This window comes from Folsomia candida, unplaced genomic scaffold (assembly GCF_002217175.1).
Source record: "Folsomia candida strain VU population unplaced genomic scaffold, ASM221717v1 Fcan01_Sc003, whole genome shotgun sequence".
NCBI classification, from domain to species: domain Eukaryota; kingdom Metazoa; phylum Arthropoda; class Collembola; order Entomobryomorpha; family Isotomidae; genus Folsomia; species Folsomia candida.
In genome coordinates this window covers 9,780,536-9,804,627 of record NW_019091195.1, presented here as the reverse complement: position 1 = coordinate 9,804,627, position 24,092 = coordinate 9,780,536, and the positions used below count along the sequence as shown (strand labels likewise).

The window sequence follows — 24,092 nt, the reverse complement described above, 5'->3', positions numbered from 1 at the left end:
TTGAATGGAAGTTAATGTATAGTTAAATGTTTGCGAGCGAAATTGAGTGTTCTAATGGATAACCACTTCAAAACACCACCGACTTTCTCTTCCACACATTTCTCGACCACTCATTTATGTACCTCTGATTTACTGCCCGTCTTAAGACTAGTACCTCTCAATCACATTCAGCCCAGATGTCACCATCTGAACTTACCTTGTTCCAACACGTGGAACATTCTGTAAGATGCATTAAAATTGTCAAAGCAGGCGACCTGAACGATATCCACAATATCCCAAGCCACGTCTGGCACATAATGAAACGAGGAATTGGCTCGATCGCTCCCAACCGTTATTGGTCTATAATTACAACCTTCGTCTGATGTGCCGTTGCAATATCCTGTGGCCTGCGAAACAATGTAAAATTGCATTGCATAATATTTTCATAAAACAGCATGTATTTTATGTATACCTTTCCTCCACTACAATCCTGGTCTATTGTGAAAGAACTATTTTTATAATCGGTTGGAGGTTCCGTTCTCCTGGAGGTCAACTCAATCTTTTCAACTGCAGCGACGCATGTAGTTAAAATGTTTTTGATCCATTCGTACTCTTCTTGACTCAAAATTTCCTCATATTGATACACATTTCCCTTGTGGAGAATATAAAATAGATTGATGGCTAAATCGAGCCACTCTGTGCTCACATATTCATCTGGGCAAAATCGTTGCGTGATATTTTTCATCATGTGAAACAATTCAAATGTTTTTGCAGGAGCTCCGTAGGGCGGAACAGGATCCGAGTTTTTAATCGGCGATTCCTCAATTTGACTAATTATATTATAGATTAGCATTTTTCGGTTCAGATATTTGTTATCATGTTTCCGATAGTCGGCTGGATTCGTCAGGTTGTCCTTCTTGGCGGCAGTGGGGGCGGCTTGTTTGGCAGGACTAGGTTTGCTTTTAGAGAAGGCACGCCCAGACATTTTTGGCGTACAGGTCAACTCGCATTCCGCTAAAATACGGGGAAAATTAATTCATTTGTAATCATTCATTTTTCGTTCATACTAACTTTGTTTAGAGCATAAATATTTCTGCAACCCTTACAATCCTTCTTTTCCAATACACCAAAGCAGGAGCTTTGCTTGAGTGGAGTTCCAGTGCAATCTTTTTTTTACCTCAATGTGTACTTCAGATTGTTTCCAGGTGGTTGGATTATCCTTTTTGAAAATTTTGCAGATTTTCTCTTTTTCAGGAAGTACGGCAGGTTTCACGCAAATGCTTCCACGCCTTTCGACTCCCAAAATGCTTTGCCATTAAGTACATATAAATGGTTCCCCTTTGTGGTCGTTCCTCGTGAGTTCTCTGTAATGAAGTCCCACGTGTCCGTTCCAAAATTTTTCTTGTCACAGACAACACCCTAAATTCAAGAAAAGTCGCACAGAGTTACAACATCTTCAGCCTTTATCCTTACGCATTCAACTGACAAAGAATTTATATTACAGTTTGTGACCAGCTAACTGGGTCTTTGGTTAGCTTCAATCCCACGATATTTGTACCAGTTAGAGGGTCGTGAAGCTTTGTGCATACTTCCTCGGCAAATCCATCCGCTGTCTCGCAACTATCTGTCCACAAACGGTAGCTGCACAAGGAACGTGTTAATTATTTAATGTTTTCATCCACCAGCTCTTCCCTCTTATAGATTAAACCATAGCTTACATTCCTTTGATGCACATGCAATCTGGTTTTTTCTCACCAAACGTGAACCCTGAACTACACTGATCCCTAGATCTCTGAATTTTTGAATCTGCATCACAAAAAGTAACTTCTGCAGATCGAACAAATTTAAGGTAGGAAAATAATAATAAGACATTGAAATTCCTAAACCATATTAACGACATATTACTATGAGCTCAATATTACGATGACTTATAGGATTTTCTGAGCATGAGTAAAAACTGTTGAAAAGTTACCTCGCTTTGATATATACTACTTGATCCAAATAAAGTACTGGCTCATGGCTAAATTGAAATGTTATGCAATGAATGAAAGTGAAATTTCAATTGTAATTTCTTTTTTTTGGCTAACATTTCACAACAACAATATTGTGTGTGTAAGATTGTGTCGCAATGCGTTCATTTTGAAGGTTCTGGAAAATGGTGAAAATAAATAATGCCAAGTTTCAATATTCAGGTATTTTGATTTTTTTTGCATATATTTCATGTCATAATTTAAAGTATTTATAAAAACCGGATGAATAAAAGCATTCGTGTAAAAACAGTTTGTAACATTATTATGGAATTAAAAATAATAAACCCCATAAAAATGGAAACGTTTCATAATGATTGATGTTTCGCATCCACATTTAAATAAAATATATAATGAATAAAATACACAGATAAATATTCCTGTAAATAACATTCAATTTGCGCGTATTATACATCTTATTTACGAAAAACAGCAGAATACTTGATAAAATTGCGATATTGCGGGCGACAGAAATTCAGTCAATCATTTACAACTTAATAATAATGCTTTGGCTACTCAACTGTTCTTGTGGCTTCCTTCGTAAATTACGAATCAAATTACAAAATGCTCACAATTTCACTTTGAAACTATTTAAAACAAATATTTATATGGCATACGAGAATAGTACTGGTACTAAAAATACAATAGTCGGAATATGGTTTACGTTAGTTGCATTGTTTCGTTTTAAAATTAAACGTAAAATTATAACTAAATCGATCACAGTTAAAAACGCTGAGTGACAACGGTTTTCCAGTCTTTCGTTTTCGTCGCTAATTTGCACTGGACACTGCCAACTTTTTCACCAGTCTGGCTCTCTTAAGGCCATCTTAAGGCTCGGGATATGATTACTGCTCCCACTGCTTTCGTTAGACCCACGCCTGCTAAATAAAAACAATCAATTAGTCATAAACTATAATTATTATGCATTATTTAATTATGACAGACTTTAAAAATGAGAAACCGCAGAAAAACCCTTTAATTTCTCACCTGTCTTCCATCTCGTGACCATCCGGCCCAGGTCGTTTTTGCTGTCGAATGTCAAATCCCGTTGAACTGAATCCACTGGAGGCGGATCTACTCTTGTCTGAATTATTCGAATCACGACGATTATTGGCAGAAGGAGGCGAGTTCTGTAAATCCTCCTCAGCGTCACTGTTCTTCCTTTCCAGTGAAGCTCTCGGAAGCAGCCCAATTGTTTGCTTGTTCTGTTTGTAAGTTATGCGACTTAAGGGTAAATGCGAGGAGTCTATTTGAATCTTCTGTCCTGACAATTGCGGACTTATGGCGATATGAGGATTATTTAAAACTTCGTGTCTCGAATGAGTTCTACTAAGCAGGCCTAGCCCAAAACTGGAGATGGACGAAGCAGAGTCTGTCCGTTTGATATCCACGGGCCTCGTTTGAGTCTGTATTCGTGTGGATATGAAATTAGTATGTAACTTGGACATAGAGGAACACCATCATTTTTGAGGTCATGTCTCAGGCTCAGGATGAGTATTGGAGTTAGTCTGGTTAGGATAAGAATTAATAAAATGCAAAGTCAGCGTTAAGCAGAGCTTGATATTGGTAAAATTAGTATAAGAAATGTTGTTATACGAAATTAGCAGTAATTTTTAAGATATTGTCGTGTAATTAAGGCTAAAGAGCAATTCAGTACAAAAAGTGATAAAAATATTATTATTAGACTTTGCCTGAAACTTTTGAGGTTCTTTGTGGTGGTCAACTCCAATTCCAGAGGAACTTGTACTTCCTGAGCCTGCAGAGTCATTGGACTCGCTTCGTCTTAATCTCATGGGGTCGACCTAAAATGCAATAAAGAATGACCGAGAAATGAGCACTTGTTTCATTGACTTTATTGGATGATTCTTTACTTGAAATGTTTCTGTGAGCCGACTCTGTCTTCGGAAACTGACGGATTTTGGCGATTTTGTTGGCGTAGGTGCGGCCAACCTGACCAAGGCACTGAAAAAATAGTTAAAAACTGATTCTGACTCAATCATAGATTAAAAATTGAACATTTATTTATATTTCACTTTATCTATCCCTCTTTCCAGGCTCAAACCAGGTTTTGTCCTGTTCACCACAAACAGAAATGCAACTCGCGTAGAGTGGGAAGCAAACAGACATCCTTGCTTATTGCTACCAGCATAATTATTCAGAGCACCTGACCACTTAGACATTTTTTGTGACGAAACTCCCGAATTTACTTTGGTGCTCATAAAAAATAATAAAAATTCTTCCCCTATTGTGATACGTCATCCCTCGTTCTCAACTATGCTGCCGTATAAGGTGACCTCCAACAGGAAGATAAATCCTCCAAGGGCCGTGAAAGAAAAAGTTGGTTCTGCGATACGGAAAATTCTCACTGAATTAAGTGAGAAGGAGGAGGAAGAAGATGAATTAACGTCATCAGATGACGAGCCCCCACTAAAGCAGCCGCGACTAAGTCGACAAAGAACACGAGGCCAAGATATGGACGAGAACGGGGAGAAGAACGTGCGGGCTCGAAGGACGACGTCAGTCCCACGTCGTTCTCCAAAGATAGTGCCAAAAAAAGGTCGAGCATCAGTAAAAAGTCGGGCGCATTATAGTGAGGGAGACAAGAAGATTCTGGAGGTTGCGTTCGCCACCAACTCTAATCCAACTCTGCAAAAACGGAACGAGATCGCCCGTCTCCTAAACAAAAGTCCAACTCAAATCAAAGTAAGTTTATTAATATTACTTAAACTAATGAATGCGTAATTTAGTGATTTGTTCCTGTATTATAGAACTGGTTTACACAGACAAGGAACACTGTTCGTCGTGGAAGGGTTATGTTTTCTCCAGAACAAGTGACGTTTTTGGAGAATGCGTTTCAAGAGAATACGGATCCATCCGATGTTGTGAGGACTCGTCTCGTTGAGGAAACGGGGTTGACGCGAAAACAGATAAATGTAAGTTATTTATTCTACCATTTAAAACTAATAATTTTTAATAATAATAAATTCTATTTCCAGAGATGGTTCTGGGATCGAAATCGCCGAAATGCTTCACAACTCCTTTTCGTTCCTCCTCCAACACAAACGTCAAGGAATGAGCGTCCAAGATTTTTTTGGCTGAAGGAAAAAGGCAAGAAGATGACGATGAAGTGGCGAAGTGTGAAGGACGGTGAAAGTACATGTGAGTAATTTTACAGTCTAACTTTTCACAGTAAAACATGCATGTCTCACATTCGCATAATATTAATTGTAGTTGGATATTGGAAACTCTACCTCAGTTTGTGGGAAACTCCCACCGGAATTTTGATGGGAACGTCAGTCTGTTTCACCCAAAAGGATGATGTGAATGAAGCCGCCCAACAAATTTATGACACGATTATGACAGACGATGACGATGGTTGTAGTTTCCGGTTTGTCCTATTATTTTATAGCTATCATTCATATTTATAAATTTGTTGCTTATCATTTGTTTATGCATGTAGATTGTTTGTTAAGAAACACAATCTCAGCCCTCGTACTAATGGATCAATACCACTCGGAATTTTCGCAAAATCGGAACTTGCTGCCAAGAAGATCAAGTGGTACTTGAAACTTCTAATTAAAGCGTTGGGAACTATACACCCAGAAGAGTGTGTCCGGCTCCTCCACGACAAGGGAGAATATCTCAATGATGTCGTCCGAGAATGTATGGACATCTTAGATCCTAAAACCAGACGGTGGTTGGAATTCTCTGCCGAAGCAATGGACCTCCACATTGTGGACGCCACATTCCCTGGAGTTGACGAAGATCTCAAGTTTCGATTTGAATTCAAGGACAGGTATGGGTTTGAACCAGAAGACGGAAGTTCCAAAAGCATTGCATTTTTAGGTATGAACTTGCCAATTAAACTAATAATTTGCATGATTGTGGTATAACACTATTACAAATGGTACGAATTGTTAATTCCAGATATTATTTCGCATTCTTTGGACATCTCGGATGATGATGTCGTGGAAGAAGATGATGATGAGTCTGCAGAAAACGAGTAGGAGTACTTGGACTGAGTATTATTATATTCAAGTATTTTTAAGTTTGATCATTTCAGTTAGTGATTTGTATCGAAAGATTGATTGATTTAGTTAGAAATAAATGGACTTTGAACTAAATAAATACTCACCGGTCTACCAAGGCCGGATTTTTTGCAAAAGCATTGTGTAGCGCAGGTCTAAGAGGAGTTCCGTCTGGGCGGTTCATCATGTGATGAGGATACCTTCAAGTTCAAAGTCCCTCGCAATTAGAATTTAACGATACGTGGAGGCTCAATAATTCACAGCATCTTACCTCCAGGGTGATTTGGGAGGGTCCATTTCGAAACCTGAGTTGAGCACACCATGCGGTAGTCTTAAGTCATCTGATTTATCCCCTCGCATTGAAAGCGTTCTATGTACAATGTAGAATAAAGTATTTATAAAAAATTATAAATTTAAATTTGTAAATGGTATGCATGCATAAAAAGACAATTCCAAATTTATTTTAAAGGTTTGCTACCTCAGAATTTTTCTGCCTAGTCCCATTGGCTCGGGATCCTCCAAGGAACGCTTACCACTTCCTCTTTTATTTCTTTTTGTGTAATGACTTTCTTCAATGATTATGTGCCGATCGAATGGCGTTCCGTAATCCACTATTTATTCATAGCATAAAAATACATTATGAAGATCCGTCTCATAACAATTTAAGGAATGCTATAGGAATACCTTCCAATATTGTTGAAAACTTGTGCGGATACATTAAATCCACTATAGAAATAACTGCACCAAAAGCAACACATAGAATACCTGAAAAATAACATCAATAGCGTAAAGATTTTTGAAATGGTTGTAAGAAGCATATTTTTTTTAATTTTGACTTGATCTGTACACACATCAACTATATGACCTTGATGTCAGCTATTTAGGCTAAGCAGACTTACAATATGAATGACAACACTGTAGACTACTCTTCCTGGTGAGATAAGCCAAACAATAGCTTAAAAGCTGAATGATTCATTTGTACCAATGCTGGACTAATATCAGGTGTAACAATTCACACTAGACATGCATATTTTGGGTTACTAAGAAATGCACATCTCACTTTAGGTTGCAGTCATCAAATCCCAAATTAGAAATTATGTCATCCATAATAAATGGAACTGGATTATGTAAATGTTAGAAATCCTTACCAGCAGAAAAGCAGAGCCAGTAACACCATCCAAATTTGAACATGAGGAAATTATCTTCAAATCTAATCATGAGTCTCGTGCTGGGGATGAGAAGATAGTAGAGAACATTGGTCGTGATCATGAGACTTGAGAGGTGCATAACAAAAAGTAACAATTAGATTAGCATTAAGCCTCGAATGTAGTGAAATATGTATGGACATGTACATATCCATATCCCGAATATACATCTGAGATAAGTAATACGTAAACTATTTAGAAAAATTTAGTAGACTTACGCCCCTGTGACAATCATTTGGTAAGCACCATAGCGTGGGACGACGACGAGAAGGAGGTTCATGAGGCACCATGATGCAAACGATGCCCTGGACAAAAAACAAGAACCACATCCGTGATCAACACTTCAATAATGCATTAGTCATTCCGTTTTTTAGATTGCGTCATCAGGGAGGTTATTCCCAAATACTAAATCTTTTGTTAGCTAATGATGACAGATTAAAATGAGGTATTTAAATTCTCAGAATATAACGACTGACAGAAAGTCCTTCCACTCTAAAGAGGATTTACGGCAAAATCTTGTTAATTGAGCATACACTTCATTCTTAACAAAACCTGCAATGCAAGCTTGATATAGCCCGAGCCTTTTTCTATCCCTTGGCACTCATAACAAATAGATTAAAAAACTTTGATTAATTAATTTCCCGACATATCCAGCAGGCAAAATTACAACATGCAAAATTTTAGCAATTTTTCCCCATTTTGTGTGGGTTGTCATCTTGTTGAGCATGCGTATGACATAATTGGTGTAATAAAAAAAGTTCTGAAAAATAATTCATCATCAAAGTACACGTATGTATAATTTGCACATTTGTACAAAATTTCAAGTTGATCGGATAAGTTTTACGGGAGTTATCGCAATAAGTTTTCGCAGACGGACATGACGACTTCATAAAGCCTGAAAAATTTGCAATCTCATCACAAGCTCGTATGTTAGTTAATGATTGAGAATAAAAGGGCCAACCATAGATCTTTTAATATATATCGGGGCCAGCAGACATACAACATAGCGTTAAATTGTCATTGTCGTATTCATTGCATAGATGAATGTGAGTGCGAAGGTATCCTAAATTGGATGGCTGAAATAATAAGATTGCTCTGCTTGCCAAAATTTTGCGATTTTGTTTTTTGCAAGGAAAAATGTTCCCTGTCAGATCCATCATGCATAAAATTTGGAGGATTTTCCATTATTTTATAATACACATTCAACTGTAACTGATTGTACCAACTATATAATTCTTGCGCCAGCTATAGCAGAATGATTAAAGTTGGCAACAAAAGACTCGACTAACAAATAAAACACTAGGAGTTGCAAGAATAAAAATTGCAAGGTCTGGCAGCACCGATATCTTTTCTTGCTCTTGTCCGTGCAAGTGTGAACAATTGACAAATGATACATGAATAAATTACAGGGGTAACAAAAGCTGCAATTTTATGTATTTGGTTTGCGGCATGGCTTAAACATAATAATTATTATGCTCGAATGTAAAATGAGTTATTTTAGCCGGTGCATAATATGCATGCATAAACAATTTCAGCTTTCATGAAGTTAATCAATTTTCCAAAATTAGTCGTGAAAACCGTTATTTCAAACAGATTTAAGAGGCAGTAAAAAAATCACAAAATCAGTCTTAGAAAAAGTATTCATTACCATAGAAGGATGGATGCATAGTATCCAGCTTGGCGATATGACCTTCCCCAACAAAACCCTTCTTCATCCATGCTGAAGTACTCAACCACGGTGAGAATGGGATATGGCAACCCTTTGATCTGTAGAAACCAGTAATTCCAGTCAACGCACTACCAGACAATCTCCAGATCTAATTTACAAATTCTTACCAACGCTTCGCGAAATTCTTCCTGAATTTCCGTAGCAGACTCCCAATGGAATCTCTCATTGTAATCAATGTCCTCCAGCAGCCCAGTATTTACTAGCGAATCGTTCAAATTGAGGGAGGATAACACAGTGCCGGATAAATATATATCTGCAAGAATCATTTTTTCATCAATCCTGTAATATTCACTTGCATGCCGGTTCGATGTCCGCTGAAACAATTCCTCACCTTGAAGTGTTACGTTGAAATGCATTAAACCGATATGGACCCCAATATCTGCGGCGAGTTTCTCTCGTGAGAAAGCTCTATAATAGCTCATTATGGACTGTAAACAACGAGAAAATTGTAGTACGAAATCAGTGTTAAATGGTCAATTTCTTAAATACTTACCGTGTCAGCCACATGCCACGCTGAACCATACTTGCTCACTGTAAAAAAATCATATATTCAGCATATAATGTTTTCTAGTTTACTCTTTTCACACATACAAATCCCGAAAATCCATCAGTTTGCAAAATAAAAATAAAAATCATAACCCTGATCTCGGCAGATTGCGCAACTTCAAATGCAAAACATACTTGTCAATGAATACGACAAGCTGATGAAGCATATAATAAATAATGTGCGATTGGCCCTAAATTCTAAGTGCACCAGACCAACCATCCGATCTAGTGCTGCGATTGAAGCTCGATTAAGCGATGAATTACGTAACGTAAATTATTTTTCTGCACTTGCATTGGGCATACTTTAATAAGCAAGCTCTGTCAACCGAGTGACGACGATCTGTGCAACTCACTTCGCACTGACGCTGGCTCTGCTCTATAAATTCCTTATAGATTGAATTGAAATTGAAGTTTAAAAAGCGTGTTTAGCCCTTTGTGAACCATCCAGCCTTTGTTCTACAATTTCAGAAATGAGCTACATGCACGAGTCATTATTTCTCATCAGCCGTCGTGTTGTGCAATCTATTCGCATTATGCATAAGTAGCTTTGTGCATTTCGTTTTCATGGTGTGCATACAATGCAGTTTGTGCAGCAACAAGATTACTAAAAGACTTATTTGAAGTTGCTCGAGGAATTGGTAGTGTGGCAGCGTATTCGAATATAGGACCCAAGGCTGTTGCATACACGTGTATAATGGCATACTCGGCTCATTAAATATATATAATAAACAGTGAGAACTATGTAACTACACTAACTACACAATTTATAAGTATTTATATGCCTCATTTGGATAGAAATTACACGCATACGTACACATTTGCATTTTAACAGTGTTATTTTCTCTGATCCAGAGTCGTGTGTAACAGGAAACGGAAGGGAATCTATTATAGAAACTAATTGATGTCTGAAATCAATTGGGGAGCAACATGAATTCGTTATGGTCTTACTTTTAGTTATCCAGTCATGTTTACCTAACGTTTTTGACTAACAAAGCTTTAATATACATATGCATGTATGCAGTGACTAATACATAAGTAGTGAATCTTATAGTAGTTGGTCGCTGTTTAAGATCGAAGGTTAATGTAACGCCTGACCTTAAACTACCTTCGATTTAGGAAGTAATACACATCACATTGATCACATTCTAATCGCTAACAACGAGCTGTGTGTGGGAGCGAGGCAGGAAGTGCGGAAGTGCGATCATCATCACCACTACATATGCCAATTGTCTTTGAGATAAACTGGAGGCTAATGGGCTCGTCCATTGTTGATTAGTGGGATTATTAAATCATCCAATTACTAATGCAGACACATATCCCACTTCCGACAACATTATTCATTTTCTAATTTGCTTCAGTTTTGACGAACCGCACAAAATTTGACCTTCGCTGACCGCATCACATCAAAAATTACGTTTAAGCTCGCAATAATCGTAATTCGTGCAAGAACATTTAGATGATATTTATATTCAATGATTTTGAGATGATTTAAGGTGGTTAGCTAAATTAGTAGTAGTAATGTAATGTTGGGAAGATGTGCAATAACAGGTGTATACATACATACGTATATATGAATTCTTAATAATAATAAGAATAGATAATAAGTCGAATGGCCTTAAACTTTATTTACTCTTCAAATATTTAGTTGTTCAAATACGTTGCTGTGTGCATTTTCTGGCTAAGGATGAGTTGAATAATTAGTCATGTTTAGTGTCTGAGCAGTACATTGTGCAATATTTAAAAATGCAATGCCATAATTGGCAAATAATCGCAATTGATGCTGTCAAAATTGACAGATTGAAAAGGTTTATTTAAAGGATACCGAAAATTGTTTCTTTGTATTTTATGATCGCCAACCAATTCAGCCTAATACAGACTTATCTGTACTCGCTCGCGTCGAGCAGCATCCCTTTGAAAGATGGTCAACAGTCTCCCAACCAGATTCATACATATGCCTAATTGTGTCATTTAGAGGAGAATCCTTCCTTTTAAATTGAAGGTAGGACAAAGTATTATTGTGCAATTTGAATTTAACTCGAGTCAAGTTAAGACCCTGGGGATATATGTTTGGTTGCACAACTATTGTATTAAGGAGAAATAAGTCACCATTTAATTTTGCCAACAACTTTGAATAAGCTTGGTTGAATCCATTTGAAATATTCTGCAGCAGTTGGAACTAGTTGGACGACATGATAATGGAGAAAAGAAACAAAGACAAATTATTGCTCTCATGAATAGAGAACAAGATTTCCTTAGAAGCAATATACGTGCGTACATATGTACGTATGCATGTATGTATATGTATATGCACCACCTTGACACACTATTGTCCTCATCTGCTTTCCGTTCTTAAAAAAAGTTGCTTGGTGCATTCTCTGCGTAATGCAGAATCAATAATGTCAAACATTTGATCACACTCGAGACACCCTTTTACACCCTTCGTGTGTGGTTCCCTAGTCGTGTGTGCATATGTGCAATTAATTGTAATTTTAGTTGTTAATGAATGTTGCAATGAAACTATAAATAATTCAAAGCTCTTAAGTTTAATTATTTGCACACTAAATTAGTGCATTAAATACTTGCACATTAAATACGACCACGAGTTATGTATGTATCTAAAGTGTCTAATGAAAAACATTAAATGACAAAACATATAACCGTTCACTGTGCTCATCCGATACTAAAATAATCGCTATTTAGTGTTCGTACTAAATTACAGTTTATGTTGCATAAACGACAAAATGGGAGGTTCTCCTTGTCAACGCGTAATTCACCTTTTTCGCAATCATATTCTATGATAAAATAATGTGTTCATCAAACTCAACAAACCATTACAAAAGAAGAATCATATATTTTGGCGGATTTGTTTGTGGAAGGTGTGTTATTTTATAGTGCATTCTTTTTTTTTGCTGTGTGCGGCATTCGCTAGGTGAGATTAGCCAAGTAAAGAACCAGCAAGGTCTTAGTAATTTTGAAAATGTACAAACAGCTTAAAATTGCTCTTACAATGAGTCTGCTATAAAAATTAACTCTGTGTACGTACGTACATAACTATCATTCACTATTTCTGACCTGATGAATGAAACAGAGAAGTTCCTTGTCCGTTTACAGTGACTAAAAATATACCATTGTTAACATGCTATTGTTGGCCTGTAGTTTTTTTTAGTTGTGTCTGGTCGTATTGTAGGTGGAACAATGCTGCACGTACATATTTACTTTGTTCAGATGAATTTGGCGACACAGAGACAGTCCCAACCTGTTACGTGACATGAAAGAAAGTGAAGACAAAAAGTTTGGTAATCTTTGGAATACATGTGATAATGTAGGAAGAACCTTGAAGCTTAACGTGATCAGGTAAAATAGGTCATGGCCTAAATATTAGCAGAATGAAATCATCATCACCAATAAGAACCACTCTTCTCAAACGTAGAGCAGCATCTCCAATCATCACTTACTTCCTTATCCTCTGATTGTGTCGTTCACATTTGTAATGCATACATTGCCACACGTCGTTTACTATATGCCTACCACCATCATCATATTTAATAACACACCAAAGTAGCTCATCTGCAATTATCGCTTCAATTCGCGAAAATATTGAGTTGACAAATGTTTTTCACTAGATATTAACGCCAGCCCAACATTTGCGCAGATAAGATGCTTTTGCAAATTCAGCAATAATGAGAACTAATTAAATGGGACAATCTGCCAAATATAGTTCTAATAAGTTATGAAAATAATTTGTACGTAAGGACAAACAAATTGAGATGTGTAGCGTATTTGTATACCATAGATCAAGTAATTGCACACAAAATAAAAGTTTGGCGATGGTATTTTTCAATGTTTGAATAATCGAGAAATTCAATGTGCATAAGTCTTTGTTGTTTTTTATCTCGTTTCATTTCGTTGCGTTGCCCTTGCACTTGTGCAATACTGAAATTTCATCTTCATTCGTTAGCTTTGCCTCCTGTTAATGAGCGTATGATCCTCCTGTGCTACATAATCATACACATGTTATGCGCATCAATCTATAACTAGTCTTGAAAACGTATTGTCTTTCCTTGTCGATTTACATAGATTCTCGTTTATTGTGTGTAGATACATTTTTTTTAGCAAAACAAATATCTGGATTTCCCCATTTCCCCATAAAATCTTGGCAAAAGTTCAACTATCTATGTACTCCTCAAAATAAAATCAATAAAGTACTTATGGCTTGAGAGGGTATGTAATTGTTGGATGGAATTTTTAAGGAAGGAATCATGAGTGGTTTCTCAAATTTGGAATAAGATTTGCAATGAACATTATTTGCAGTTTGATATATACTTATTTTATGTTGAGTTTAGTGAACATATAGAGTTCATTCAAAATATGCTTGAAACAGGTATGTATGCTCCAAGCCTCAATTTTTCATGCTACATATTTAATTAAAATATGAATTTCAACCGAAGGTCTATGAGAGCTTTTAGTAGGGTGAAAATACTAGCGTATTAAATAGTGAAAAAATTCTATACTTACCAAGAATAGCCGATCCAACGAAAAGACTCAAGGTTGTGACGGTGAAGGTTGTGAATCTCTGTAAATTGCCCATAAAATATCAGTGAATCAAAGAACGCACAAGGTAACGCATATAAAAATAAGACATTCAAAGAAAAAAGTTGTCTCATGTCATTATAGTTTTCGTGAATATTTGTTCCGCGTGGCAAGTTTCACAAATTGTCGAGATAAAAAACGGCCGGAAACATGTTACTTATGTACGTGCTTGTGTACATCAATGTGTACGTACAGAAGTACTTGTGTATGTACGTAGCGTGCAAAGGCACAAAAAATCTCAACGTACCTCTTTCCGAACTCCAGGGAAGATGATGACGAAGGCGATGAATAGCGTGAAGAAAAGGACGTAGAGGCTGATGGTCGGAACATCGCCGGTCACTGGGGTCCGATTGCTGTAACTGTACAGCGTCGGTCCGCCGTCGTTGCGAAATGCGTCGAACCACCCACGCATCCTGGGGCAGCTTCCCACCACCAAAGTGTCCAACGACCGCCCTCACCTGAGAAATACCCAGATTTTCAACACTTTGTTTAAAAAACTACTGACCATGATTTGCGAATTTTTAGTTTTTATTTCTTTTTTGGAATAGTGCGATTACTTCGAGTACTGTAAAAAACAACTGAGCATCCTGTTTGTAGAAATTGCCAATACCCATCAATAATAATTCTGATTCATTGCTCGAATAAAGGGAGGGATTGCCAACTGTTATTGAAAATGCCTGCGCCTGAGTGAGTACTTATGTATAGCACGTTGATAAATTACCCTTAATAGCACGACATTATGGCACAACAAAATGCATCGTGTGGGAAAGACCACTTAAGGCTCACCTTAAAACATAATTCACAGAATTGACTGGTTGATTAATTAAATGCAAGTGTGCAAAATGGGGACGGTTTGCTGCTGCATCAAGCTACATAAACCTACCCCTTGATTCTGCATGGTTTTGCCTTCGTCTTCATGTAAGTATGTGGAGTGGAGGTTTGTTTACCAAATGTTAGGGAAAGTGAATTAGTTATGATGCAACACTTAAATGCGAATAATACGAAAAGCAACTGTTTCCACTCATTCAAAAATTCTCTTCATCTCAACCCAGGCATGGAAGGATGTTCGTTGGCTCGTTCTTCATCCCTGTCGTCGTTGTCTAACGGATTGTGCATAATTACAAAGCACACTCGGTACTTGAGTGACAAATGTTGTTGCATGATGTCTACGACTCGTGTGATGAGCAAGTACTTGAAAATTACGTATCATATTGACGATGTTTTACTTGGTTGGAAACATTTCATTGAAGGGAAGGAATAGGAGGACCTTGGTGGTCGGTGTGCCATGCCAAGAAATTGTTCTCACATGAATACCCTCTGAGTGTACATACGTACATAAGTCTCTATTGAAATCCACGAGAATCCTTATTATTCTCGTTAAAATATTAATACACGTGAGATGAGAGTGCTTTTATCCTTCAGATCTATTTGAAATGAAAATCCTGTGATAAATTCTCTATCTTTGTCTCACTAATATTTGTACATGTTATCCACTGCTGGTTTTTACGGTTGCATATGCACTACAGTTGATTTTCTAAAGGAGGTGTACGAAATCTCAAATCAATCAGGTGGCAATGGTTGTACAAATTAAGGTGTACATACGTACACCTTAATGTGTGACATGTGAATGTGGCACAATCTGTGTGACTCATTTTGCTTTACAATTTTGAGATTGTGTCCGAGTTTATTGTGACAAACTCTCTCATGAAAATACTCGCACGCACGTGGACAAAGTTCAGTTTACAAGAAAGGAACAATCCAACTGCATGCAATTATTTCTTTGTTTCATGACGCGTCCGAGTTTGTATGAAACATATGTAGTAACAATATCTTTAACACTTTCAGATACAAAATATTAGCCATACATCACTGGTTCTAATTTGTAAGGTGAAGCGTAATAAAGTTATAAAATGCCGGTTAACCAAGCAATTTGTTAGCATTATTCACACACCGGTTGAACACTTACGGATTATTTTTAATGGGGCACCGCACAAGTGGGAGACTAGCTCTTTAATTGAAAACTTGGACACATGCAATATTGCAAACACAATTCACAAGTTCACTCTCCAAAAACTTATTTCACAACGAAGCAACGTGTTGATGTGTTTCCTTTGGCGTTGCAGAAATATCCGGTGCTATTGCACAAAGTCTGATGAGGAACTGAGTATTGTGACGAGCGACTCGCTAAAGTCATTTGGTAATAGTGACCCTCAAAAACAGCCACCTCAAATTCTCTCATCAGCATGACCAAGGTCTCGCATACCTTATGCCTATAATCTTATGATTTTCTACCCATGCATTCACGCTGCATCAGCTACTTCTCTAAATCCATTCTGCCCAAGCAACAGGCAGCTCAGCAATAGCAACACATTTCGTATTCATAAAGGGATGCAGTACAATGCAAAGCAATGATCAGCTAGGTCTGGATTACTGGTGATGGTTCATCTGGATATTGAATCTCGTCTACTAATCGCATCGACAAAACTCAGTCAGCAACCCTTCCACAAAGAAGCAGACACGAAGTACCAGTTGCCCTTGAATCTCCTTCGAGATTCGATCCCGGGTCATCGGTCTTCCGAGATTCATTTCCTCACTCTTCCTTCCGTCCTTCCTTCCTCCTTTGGCAAAAACTGCCCTCAGGTACTGCCACTGCCAATTTGGTGATATTGATTCATTCATTCGCTGATATATGAATGCACAAATTTATTTTTACATTGGAAACCATTTCGCTTCCTCAGCTTTGAATGCATTCTGATTGTGCTATTTTATGCATACAAATTATCTGCTCTAGAATTATTCTGATTCCACATACCTACAGAATTTAAATAGTCATGCAGATATTCTAACCTAGCATTAACTACAAGTACGTAGTCATTAAAATTTTAAATACAAGTGGGTGCTCAGAGAGTAAATGAATTTGTTAGTGTAGGTTTAAGCAACCCTTCCAATGAAACATGGTTTATTTATAAAAATCTAATAGCGACTCATACGGCGAATGACGGGATACTTATTCGATCAATTTCTAATAATCATGATATAAATCAATTGTGAGCAGACATTCCGTAAGATTAGGGTACGTACACACCCATACGGAAATAGATCGAGTTTAGTAGTCTGGTAATTTATCATTATCGGTCGTGCCGTCGATAAACAACATTTGCCAATCAGTTTTACCATCTAACGAAGATGGCTTTATTTAGTTGGTTGAAAATAAATATGTACATAAGGTACATGTGTAAGTGACACAATGAGAGCGCTCACATCCAGTTTGACTCTGGGATGGGCAGGCAGGAAGTGATGAAGGTGCATTATTTCTTACGAGAGATTAAATACGTACGTGGTCATGGAATGCTATAGACTGGAATAAACTTATATAATTTGTACTCGGCCACACAGCTAATCATCCAATGATCAATTTCTCTACTTCTAGACCTCCATTCCATATTTATTTATTTATTGCTTAAATTATATGGTTTGAACAAATTGCGGCTTCCTAACCTTGTGCATTATATATTTGTAATATCCGCATAATAACCATACCCCGGAAAAATATTTTTTTATCCTACCCTACTCGTGTTGAGCTCAACATGAGTAGGGTAGGATAAAAAAATATTTTTCCGGGGTATGATAATAACATCATACATACTTTTATTTTATATTTTTATATTCTATTAAAAACGTTTTATTCGAAGGGTAGTTCGTAGTAAGTGGTAATATTTTAAGATTAGAAAAGTTATCTGTAGTGAATTCATCGCTTAAAACATGTTCTCAATGATTTATCCATCGGAAGTAGTTTTAGTTTTCTATATGATCAAACTCGGTTCATCAAAAATAAACCAGTGCAGCTAAGAAATCCATATATGCGTGTAGCCCAGTGACAATTAATCCAATCGAGACATAGAAAGTTGTATGTAAAGACTGAATTAATGAACCTGACAAGAAGTTTGAAGTAATTTATTCATTTGTATATTTTTGATATCCTCGAATCCTTGTTATCGTTGATTAAAAATGGAACTAAGTATAGTAATTAAACGATTGCATGTAAATGGACCTGCGATGACAATAGTGCAACACAATTTATTATCGCAGCAGCTTCAATTTCGACAAGTGATTGTCAGAATCAGTCATTCGTTGGAAAACTTTTATCTTCATAGATATTACTGTCAACTGTTATACATTAGGAATTGTACACTACTGTAGCTCAAGCAAACGTCGAGTTTTCTTTAGGGGACAAGTGATCCGATAAGGAATCTACATTGCCTATTTTTAAGTAATGTGCGCATATAAAAGAGAGCCATAATCAATGTCGTCGCGTTATCCCATAAATCATAGCGCAATTTTGTAAAAAAAAACATTTACGAACACAAAATGCATAAAATCTATATGGAATGAATCGTGTGAACAAATTGTCCTTCTTCAAATGTTGTTTCAATTTGTACAGAGTTGAGCTGTAAGAGTATCAGATTGCATTGCTGCAAGTTTTTTGTGCAATATACGAGAATTGCAGTTTACCACAATCTGTGGTTCAGGTTCATGCTGCTGCAATAATCCATTTATAAAGTGGAAAATCGACTATGCGTTCACTATTGAGATTTTATTACTTCAAATCGAGATGAGTGTTACATAAGCTTTATATTTAGCAAGCGACCTTCTACATTTTACGCCTTTATGAAAAAACTGGTATTGTCGAATTTGTTGAAGTTGATTCAATTATTATGTAACGAAGGTAGCTCTTCAAACCGAAACAAATACTAAATTTAACGCAAAGAATGACAATAAATTTTATTGCAGGCGCGTGTCGTGTCGTCGCCGTCTCTACGCTTTTGATAACAACTTGTACTCGTGTGGATACGTTATGGAGTGCTTTCAGCTATTCATCCTTATTCGGCCAGCCCAAAATATTTAACAAAATCGTTCTCGGCCTGCACAATATCTGAAATAAGTATTACCTGAAAAGGGAAAGGAATTGATTGGTCAACATTTGTACCGTCAAGTCAAGTGAACAAAATTTGGGGTCTGTACATGAACTGAGAATAAAGGATAAAGCGTGACAAATATCCGCATCAAACCAGAACATTACATGTCCATTTGATGATATGTTCTCAAATCTTGGTCGGAGGATAGTTGTACCTACAAATGAAGGCAACTGACTGAGCTAGATTACACCAAAATGAAGCACGTCAAGTGATTCTTTTAATTACTATCGTCATCAATTAAAAATGCCTTCTCTCTTATTCACTACAATAATTTCATCATGGGCGTGGGGCGCAAGTTTAGTCGCATAGTTTTTAATGGGATTTCTTCTTGAGAAATACGAATCATCGCACACACAGAGCATAGCTATCAACGAGAGATTGATTGCGACATTTGCATTTAAATTGTTGTCTACATACGAACCAAAACTACAAAATGTAAAATTCTCCAGTATCATAAATGAAGCCAATTTTTCTACCCATCTCCAGATTTGCATTACTTGTTTAAAATTCGTAAATGATACTAGTAACTTATTGATCGCGACTGATTATGTAGGCGACACATTTACTTAATAGGTTTATACATATAGCAAACGATCCAGACTGTTGTGACACTTTTTATGGCGTGGTGATGCATACTCATAATTAAATTTGTGCATGCTTTTGTACTAGAAATTGAGCAGAAACGATTGATGCAACAAGTGTAGAGATGATGCTGCTTGAGAGGAACAAAGGGTGCAATTATGGTCAAGAGTTGATTACGCATTTGACGGAAGGGTTTGTTCTCTGCAATCGCAATTAACAATATTGAAGAACTCCTGAGTTAACTCTCTCCCTCTCCTCCATTGCTTTGTTTTGTTAAATGAACCGTCTCGATGTGGCAGAGAAGACTACTGAGCCCTCGACCACTCTTATTAACAGAACTGTCTAAATCATGTATATTTTCCCTTCCTTTGTTCCACCCTGCATCACAATCAATGGTCAACTGATGGTCACACAATCGCATTGCCAAATACGAAAACAAACAAGTGGATTGCAGAATTGCATACTCAATTGGGCGATACTGTCAATGCTGTTTGTTCGTGGGATTTCTGCCAGGCCTTTGGTAATATGTATTTGCATGCACAATTTGCATGAATTTAAATTCTGATTGTGGTTTCGAAAATTGTATGATCTAAATTTCTAGGTAATTCTGATTTTTATCAGTTACATAAACATGGTTTTTAGGTTGTGTACTAATATGTATGTATCACTTGAATTTATACCTGGTGGCGTTTGCATTATCCTCAATCCAGGAAAGCGGATATTTGCACAAACAATGTATTGGTTTGATAACCATACTTGCTACTCATGTCATGTCCTTCACATGCACTTCCAAGAATGATCGTATCCCAATAAATAAATATTAATAAATTAAAACACACACCAAACACTGCTAGACACTGGATAATCTTAAAACAAATTGCACGTTCATACCAAGCACGATCTATTTACAATTCCTACGCACTCATGACACCGCAAACTTACGTATATGGATTTATTCTCTGACACATCTTTATATATCTTCCTCCAAATTAGCACTTAAAATGTCCTCTGCCAGAAGAAGCGATGTGTGTCCAGTAATGTGATAAGCAACAATGTCAAAACATGCAACGAAGAATTTACTTTGGCAGCTACCAACGCAGGCAACAAACCCCTGTCGAGGAGGGAGTGTTTGTTGAGAAGATATTCAAAGTGGGGTGATGAAGTAATATCACTCAAAGTAGTCAAATTATGTAGTTTCCCTGTGCAACATGCAGTCGCAGTCGAACGAAAGTGAATAATGCGCATACAAATTATGGTCTTTGATTTGGATTCGCAGCAGCTTAGCATCACCATCACACAAGACATGTAACGAGATGAATTGCTATGCAATGTAGCGTAAAATGGCGAATTTTAGTCTCCCTCATCCATCAATAAAAGGACTGCCGTGCATACGACTACGAAGCGTAGACATGCAACTCGGCCACCAAGTACTGCTGCCACGATGGGTCGTTGATATGACTTTTGCAAATACAGTGTCTTATTCGCAAATAAGTACCACCAACAACCTGAGTTTACTGGCTCATTGTTAAGGCTGGCAAAAAAAGTTGGCTCATTTTTATTTTCTGTCTCTTTTCCACAATTCAAACTTGATAATGTGATTGCGGGGAGTGATAGCTCGTGTACGAGTAGGTGCGTGTGTGCCAATGTTGTGCATTGTATATGTAATTACATATAATACGTACGTCGAAACGCACCAACTCCCTATGCGAAGGGACCATTTATTCTGCCTTGTTTTGTCCGAACGACAAAGGTGCTGAGGGCTGCAGTTCAGAACTTGCCTGCCGACATGTGTGCTTGAATTTCACAATAAATTTGGTTCCCATTTTCATACACAATTTAACTTGTTGAGTGACCGTGTTTCGTCGTCTTAAATCCATATTTTTTGGAGTCACATGAATATGACTTGTAGATTTATTCTGTTTACTCCAATTAATGAAACCCATAATTCGTACTAACTTTAAAAATCAATAATAAAAAAGTAATTTTACTAAATGCAGCAGTAATATACTTACTACATGAGTCTAGGTTTATGATACGGCGATGACGTCGAAGAAATATATACGAATACCCTGTGCGGTTTGTTATTATTGATGACAATTTGTTCCCCAAATTTAAACGTGATTTAGAAAAGAGCGGATTCAACAGTTACAATTATGCAATGCAATCATGTTAGACATGCCGTCACCCAATTACCCAGAGGACATTAATCCACCTTCGAGTGCTGATTTGTATTCACATAACTCGAGTTGAAGTAACGCCGACGAGCTTAGCACTCGTTGAGACTAATCCTAAATGGGTGTACTAAATACGTGAGAAAGAAACCATAGATAATGATATTCGTCGTCGTCGTCATCGTCGTCAACACTTCTTAATGAACCCATTGAAATAGTTGCATAAAATAAATACCTTTAGAACAACGAGTGGTGCATATGTACGTACAAGCAACCACAAATGCTACGAATTTGTGCTTAGGATTAGCCCACTTGTTACAAATGAACCACGGATAACACCAAAATTTTGTGCTTTACAAATGTCAAATATTTATGGCGATAAATTTAAATCTGAAGCATTTTTTGGGTAGAAAGTCACATACACAGATATATGCTTCCATGGATTGGTGTGTATCAGTTTTTTATTATTCCCAGTATTTACTTATCTCCACTACATCAATTTTATAGTGTTATAGTTTTTATGGTGTTATTGAAATGCCTGGCCAATCCTAAGTACATAATTAACGCTTCAACTAGTCGTTTTAATTGATGGGTGGTTTGGATGTATTGATAATTTATTTAAATTGGCATGCGCCACATCATCAGCGACACTTAAGGTGAAGATCAAGAAAAAGTCGGAATGAATGAAGACGTTTTTGCAAATTATTGTAATTTTGGCAGAAACCAAAGAGCATATCGAAGGCCAGGATACCAAACTGCCTCTAAATGTTTACTAACGCTGCGACTATAGAGGGTCTTAAGTAAATAGTAAATTGTTAAGTGGCAAGGCCTTTGTTCACGTCGCCCAAACTGGCTCCATAGCAAGAAATATTACCTGCACATTAGCCTGGTGCCAGCATGTACATATGTAGCGTGATAAGTGATGATGGCGACTGTATACGAACGCATGTAGGCTGACTTGACTGTTAGCGACACGACCAATTATCATTTTCCTTACTATTAACGAAAAACTAAATGATCATAATTAGCTTTCATGCTACTTTTGTGTCAATGTCACAAGCAGGGTTATGTTTACGTTAAATTTCTTCATTACTAGTATATTCCACAGGTTGATTAATATTTGCATGCCTTGGTAAAACCTTTTACTTTAACACATTTGAGTTTCGACAAGAGTTTTACATTTATTGATTATTCAAATGAGAAAAAATGCATTTCGAATATGCACTATTTTAATTTTACCAATTACCAGTCAGACCTACTAGTTATTTTATTGAAGCAATGTGTCAATATTAAAGAGTCGTTACCTTTGCCCTGCAAATGAAATCCAGCACTCCACAAATGAAGAAGAATTTGCACTCTTGATGTCGTGCGTCGTTGAAACATTCCTGTTCGTGCCGCTCATGATGATGACATTATCAGAGGCGTTATCCAAATATTTTCTTCACAAGTGTAAATGACACAGATAACCTTATTCCACAAACGGCAAGCCGATGTTAATCTATCATCTACCGAACGATCGGAAGATGAACACTAAATAACGGAGTACAATATTTCCGTGTATAAAATTTTACTGAAAATGTATTCTTATGGTGAGACTTATATTTCGTTACATCGTCCCTTACTCAACTCATGTGCAACTAAATCCAAAAAATTAGCGACAGGATGCATGGGAACTATACGATCATAGCCAAGAAGGCGGTCAAGGGTCCCCTTTTGTATGCCAACTTTTTACATTCGCATTTCATGTTGTGCTTGCAGTTGCTGATTCCCATGTCGTTATACTGTATTTTTCATCTCCAGTTGGGCACATTTACTGATGTACACCCCTTCTCAACTCCCATTTTACGCCACCACGTTTTTTACCATTGATTTGCCTATGGACATATGTACGTACGTAAATCAACTTCTTTTTTACTCAACTGCAATATAGTTTACAATGAATCCATGGAGTACTTTTATGCATCTGCAGAATAGAATTCTGCATTTGTGATTATTATAAACACTTTGTGCCACATATTTATATGACTATTTTTTATGCCTAAATCTGGCTCTAAGGAGTAGGGAGCCAAATAACTATTGTATTAAGTTACACAAATTTAGCTACAGTCGATTAAACATAACCAGATAATAATTTCACGCCATGTGATTGAAAGAAGATGCGAGCAAGCAATTCATCGGAAATGCATGTTTTTTATACTAAAAGGTACGTGTTATCATAACTTCTTGAACAAACGCTTGCACTACCCAGCCAGTGCATCC

General features: G+C 37.0%; 2 protein-coding genes and 1 long non-coding RNA gene across 8 annotated transcripts; 2 read left to right on the top strand and 1 right to left on the bottom strand.

The window, feature by feature from the left end:
- Positions 1-2,174: 2,174 nt before the first annotated feature.
- Positions 2,175-23,349, bottom strand: LOC110846211 (dual oxidase maturation factor 1). Of its 5 annotated transcripts, none has more exons than XM_035849513.1 (17): positions 23,138-23,349; positions 14,352-14,562; positions 14,030-14,087; positions 9,462-9,499; positions 9,300-9,396; positions 9,076-9,221; positions 8,888-9,006; positions 7,458-7,544; positions 7,183-7,307; positions 6,719-6,799; positions 6,513-6,645; positions 6,306-6,404; positions 6,142-6,234; positions 3,878-3,968; positions 3,698-3,808; positions 2,994-3,412; positions 2,175-2,887 (listed from the first exon to the last, which is right to left on the bottom strand). In XM_035849513.1, the coding sequence occupies exons 2-17, from the start codon at positions 14,514-14,516 to the stop codon at positions 2,806-2,808; spliced, it is 1,944 nt and encodes a 647-aa protein (XP_035705406.1). In that variant the 5' UTR covers positions 14,517-14,562; positions 23,138-23,349; the 3' UTR covers positions 2,175-2,805. The 5 variants fall into 5 exon arrangements, with proteins under 5 accessions (XP_035705406.1, XP_021948568.1, XP_021948570.1 ...); XM_022092876.2 differs by lacking the exon at positions 23,138-23,349 and adding an exon at positions 20,343-20,873; XM_022092878.2 differs by lacking the exon at positions 23,138-23,349 and adding an exon at positions 20,343-20,872 and having other exon boundaries at positions 2,175-2,884.
- Positions 4,145-6,135, top strand: LOC110846212. Its single transcript, XM_035849515.1, has 6 exons — positions 4,145-4,709; positions 4,775-4,939; positions 5,003-5,165; positions 5,238-5,394; positions 5,467-5,852; positions 5,934-6,135. The coding sequence occupies exons 1-6, from the start codon at positions 4,281-4,283 to the stop codon at positions 6,011-6,013; spliced, it is 1,380 nt and encodes a 459-aa protein (XP_035705408.1). The 5' UTR covers positions 4,145-4,280; the 3' UTR covers positions 6,014-6,135.
- LOC118434907 lies at positions 16,431-19,178 on the top strand. 2 transcript variants are annotated; one of them, XR_004834359.1, is made up of 2 exons: positions 16,431-16,744; positions 18,896-19,178. It is a non-coding gene; the product is annotated as an uncharacterized LOC118434907 (long non-coding RNA). The 2 variants fall into 2 exon arrangements; XR_004834358.1 differs by lacking the exon at positions 16,431-16,744 and adding an exon at positions 18,721-18,830.
- Positions 23,350-24,092: the final 743 nt, after the last annotated feature.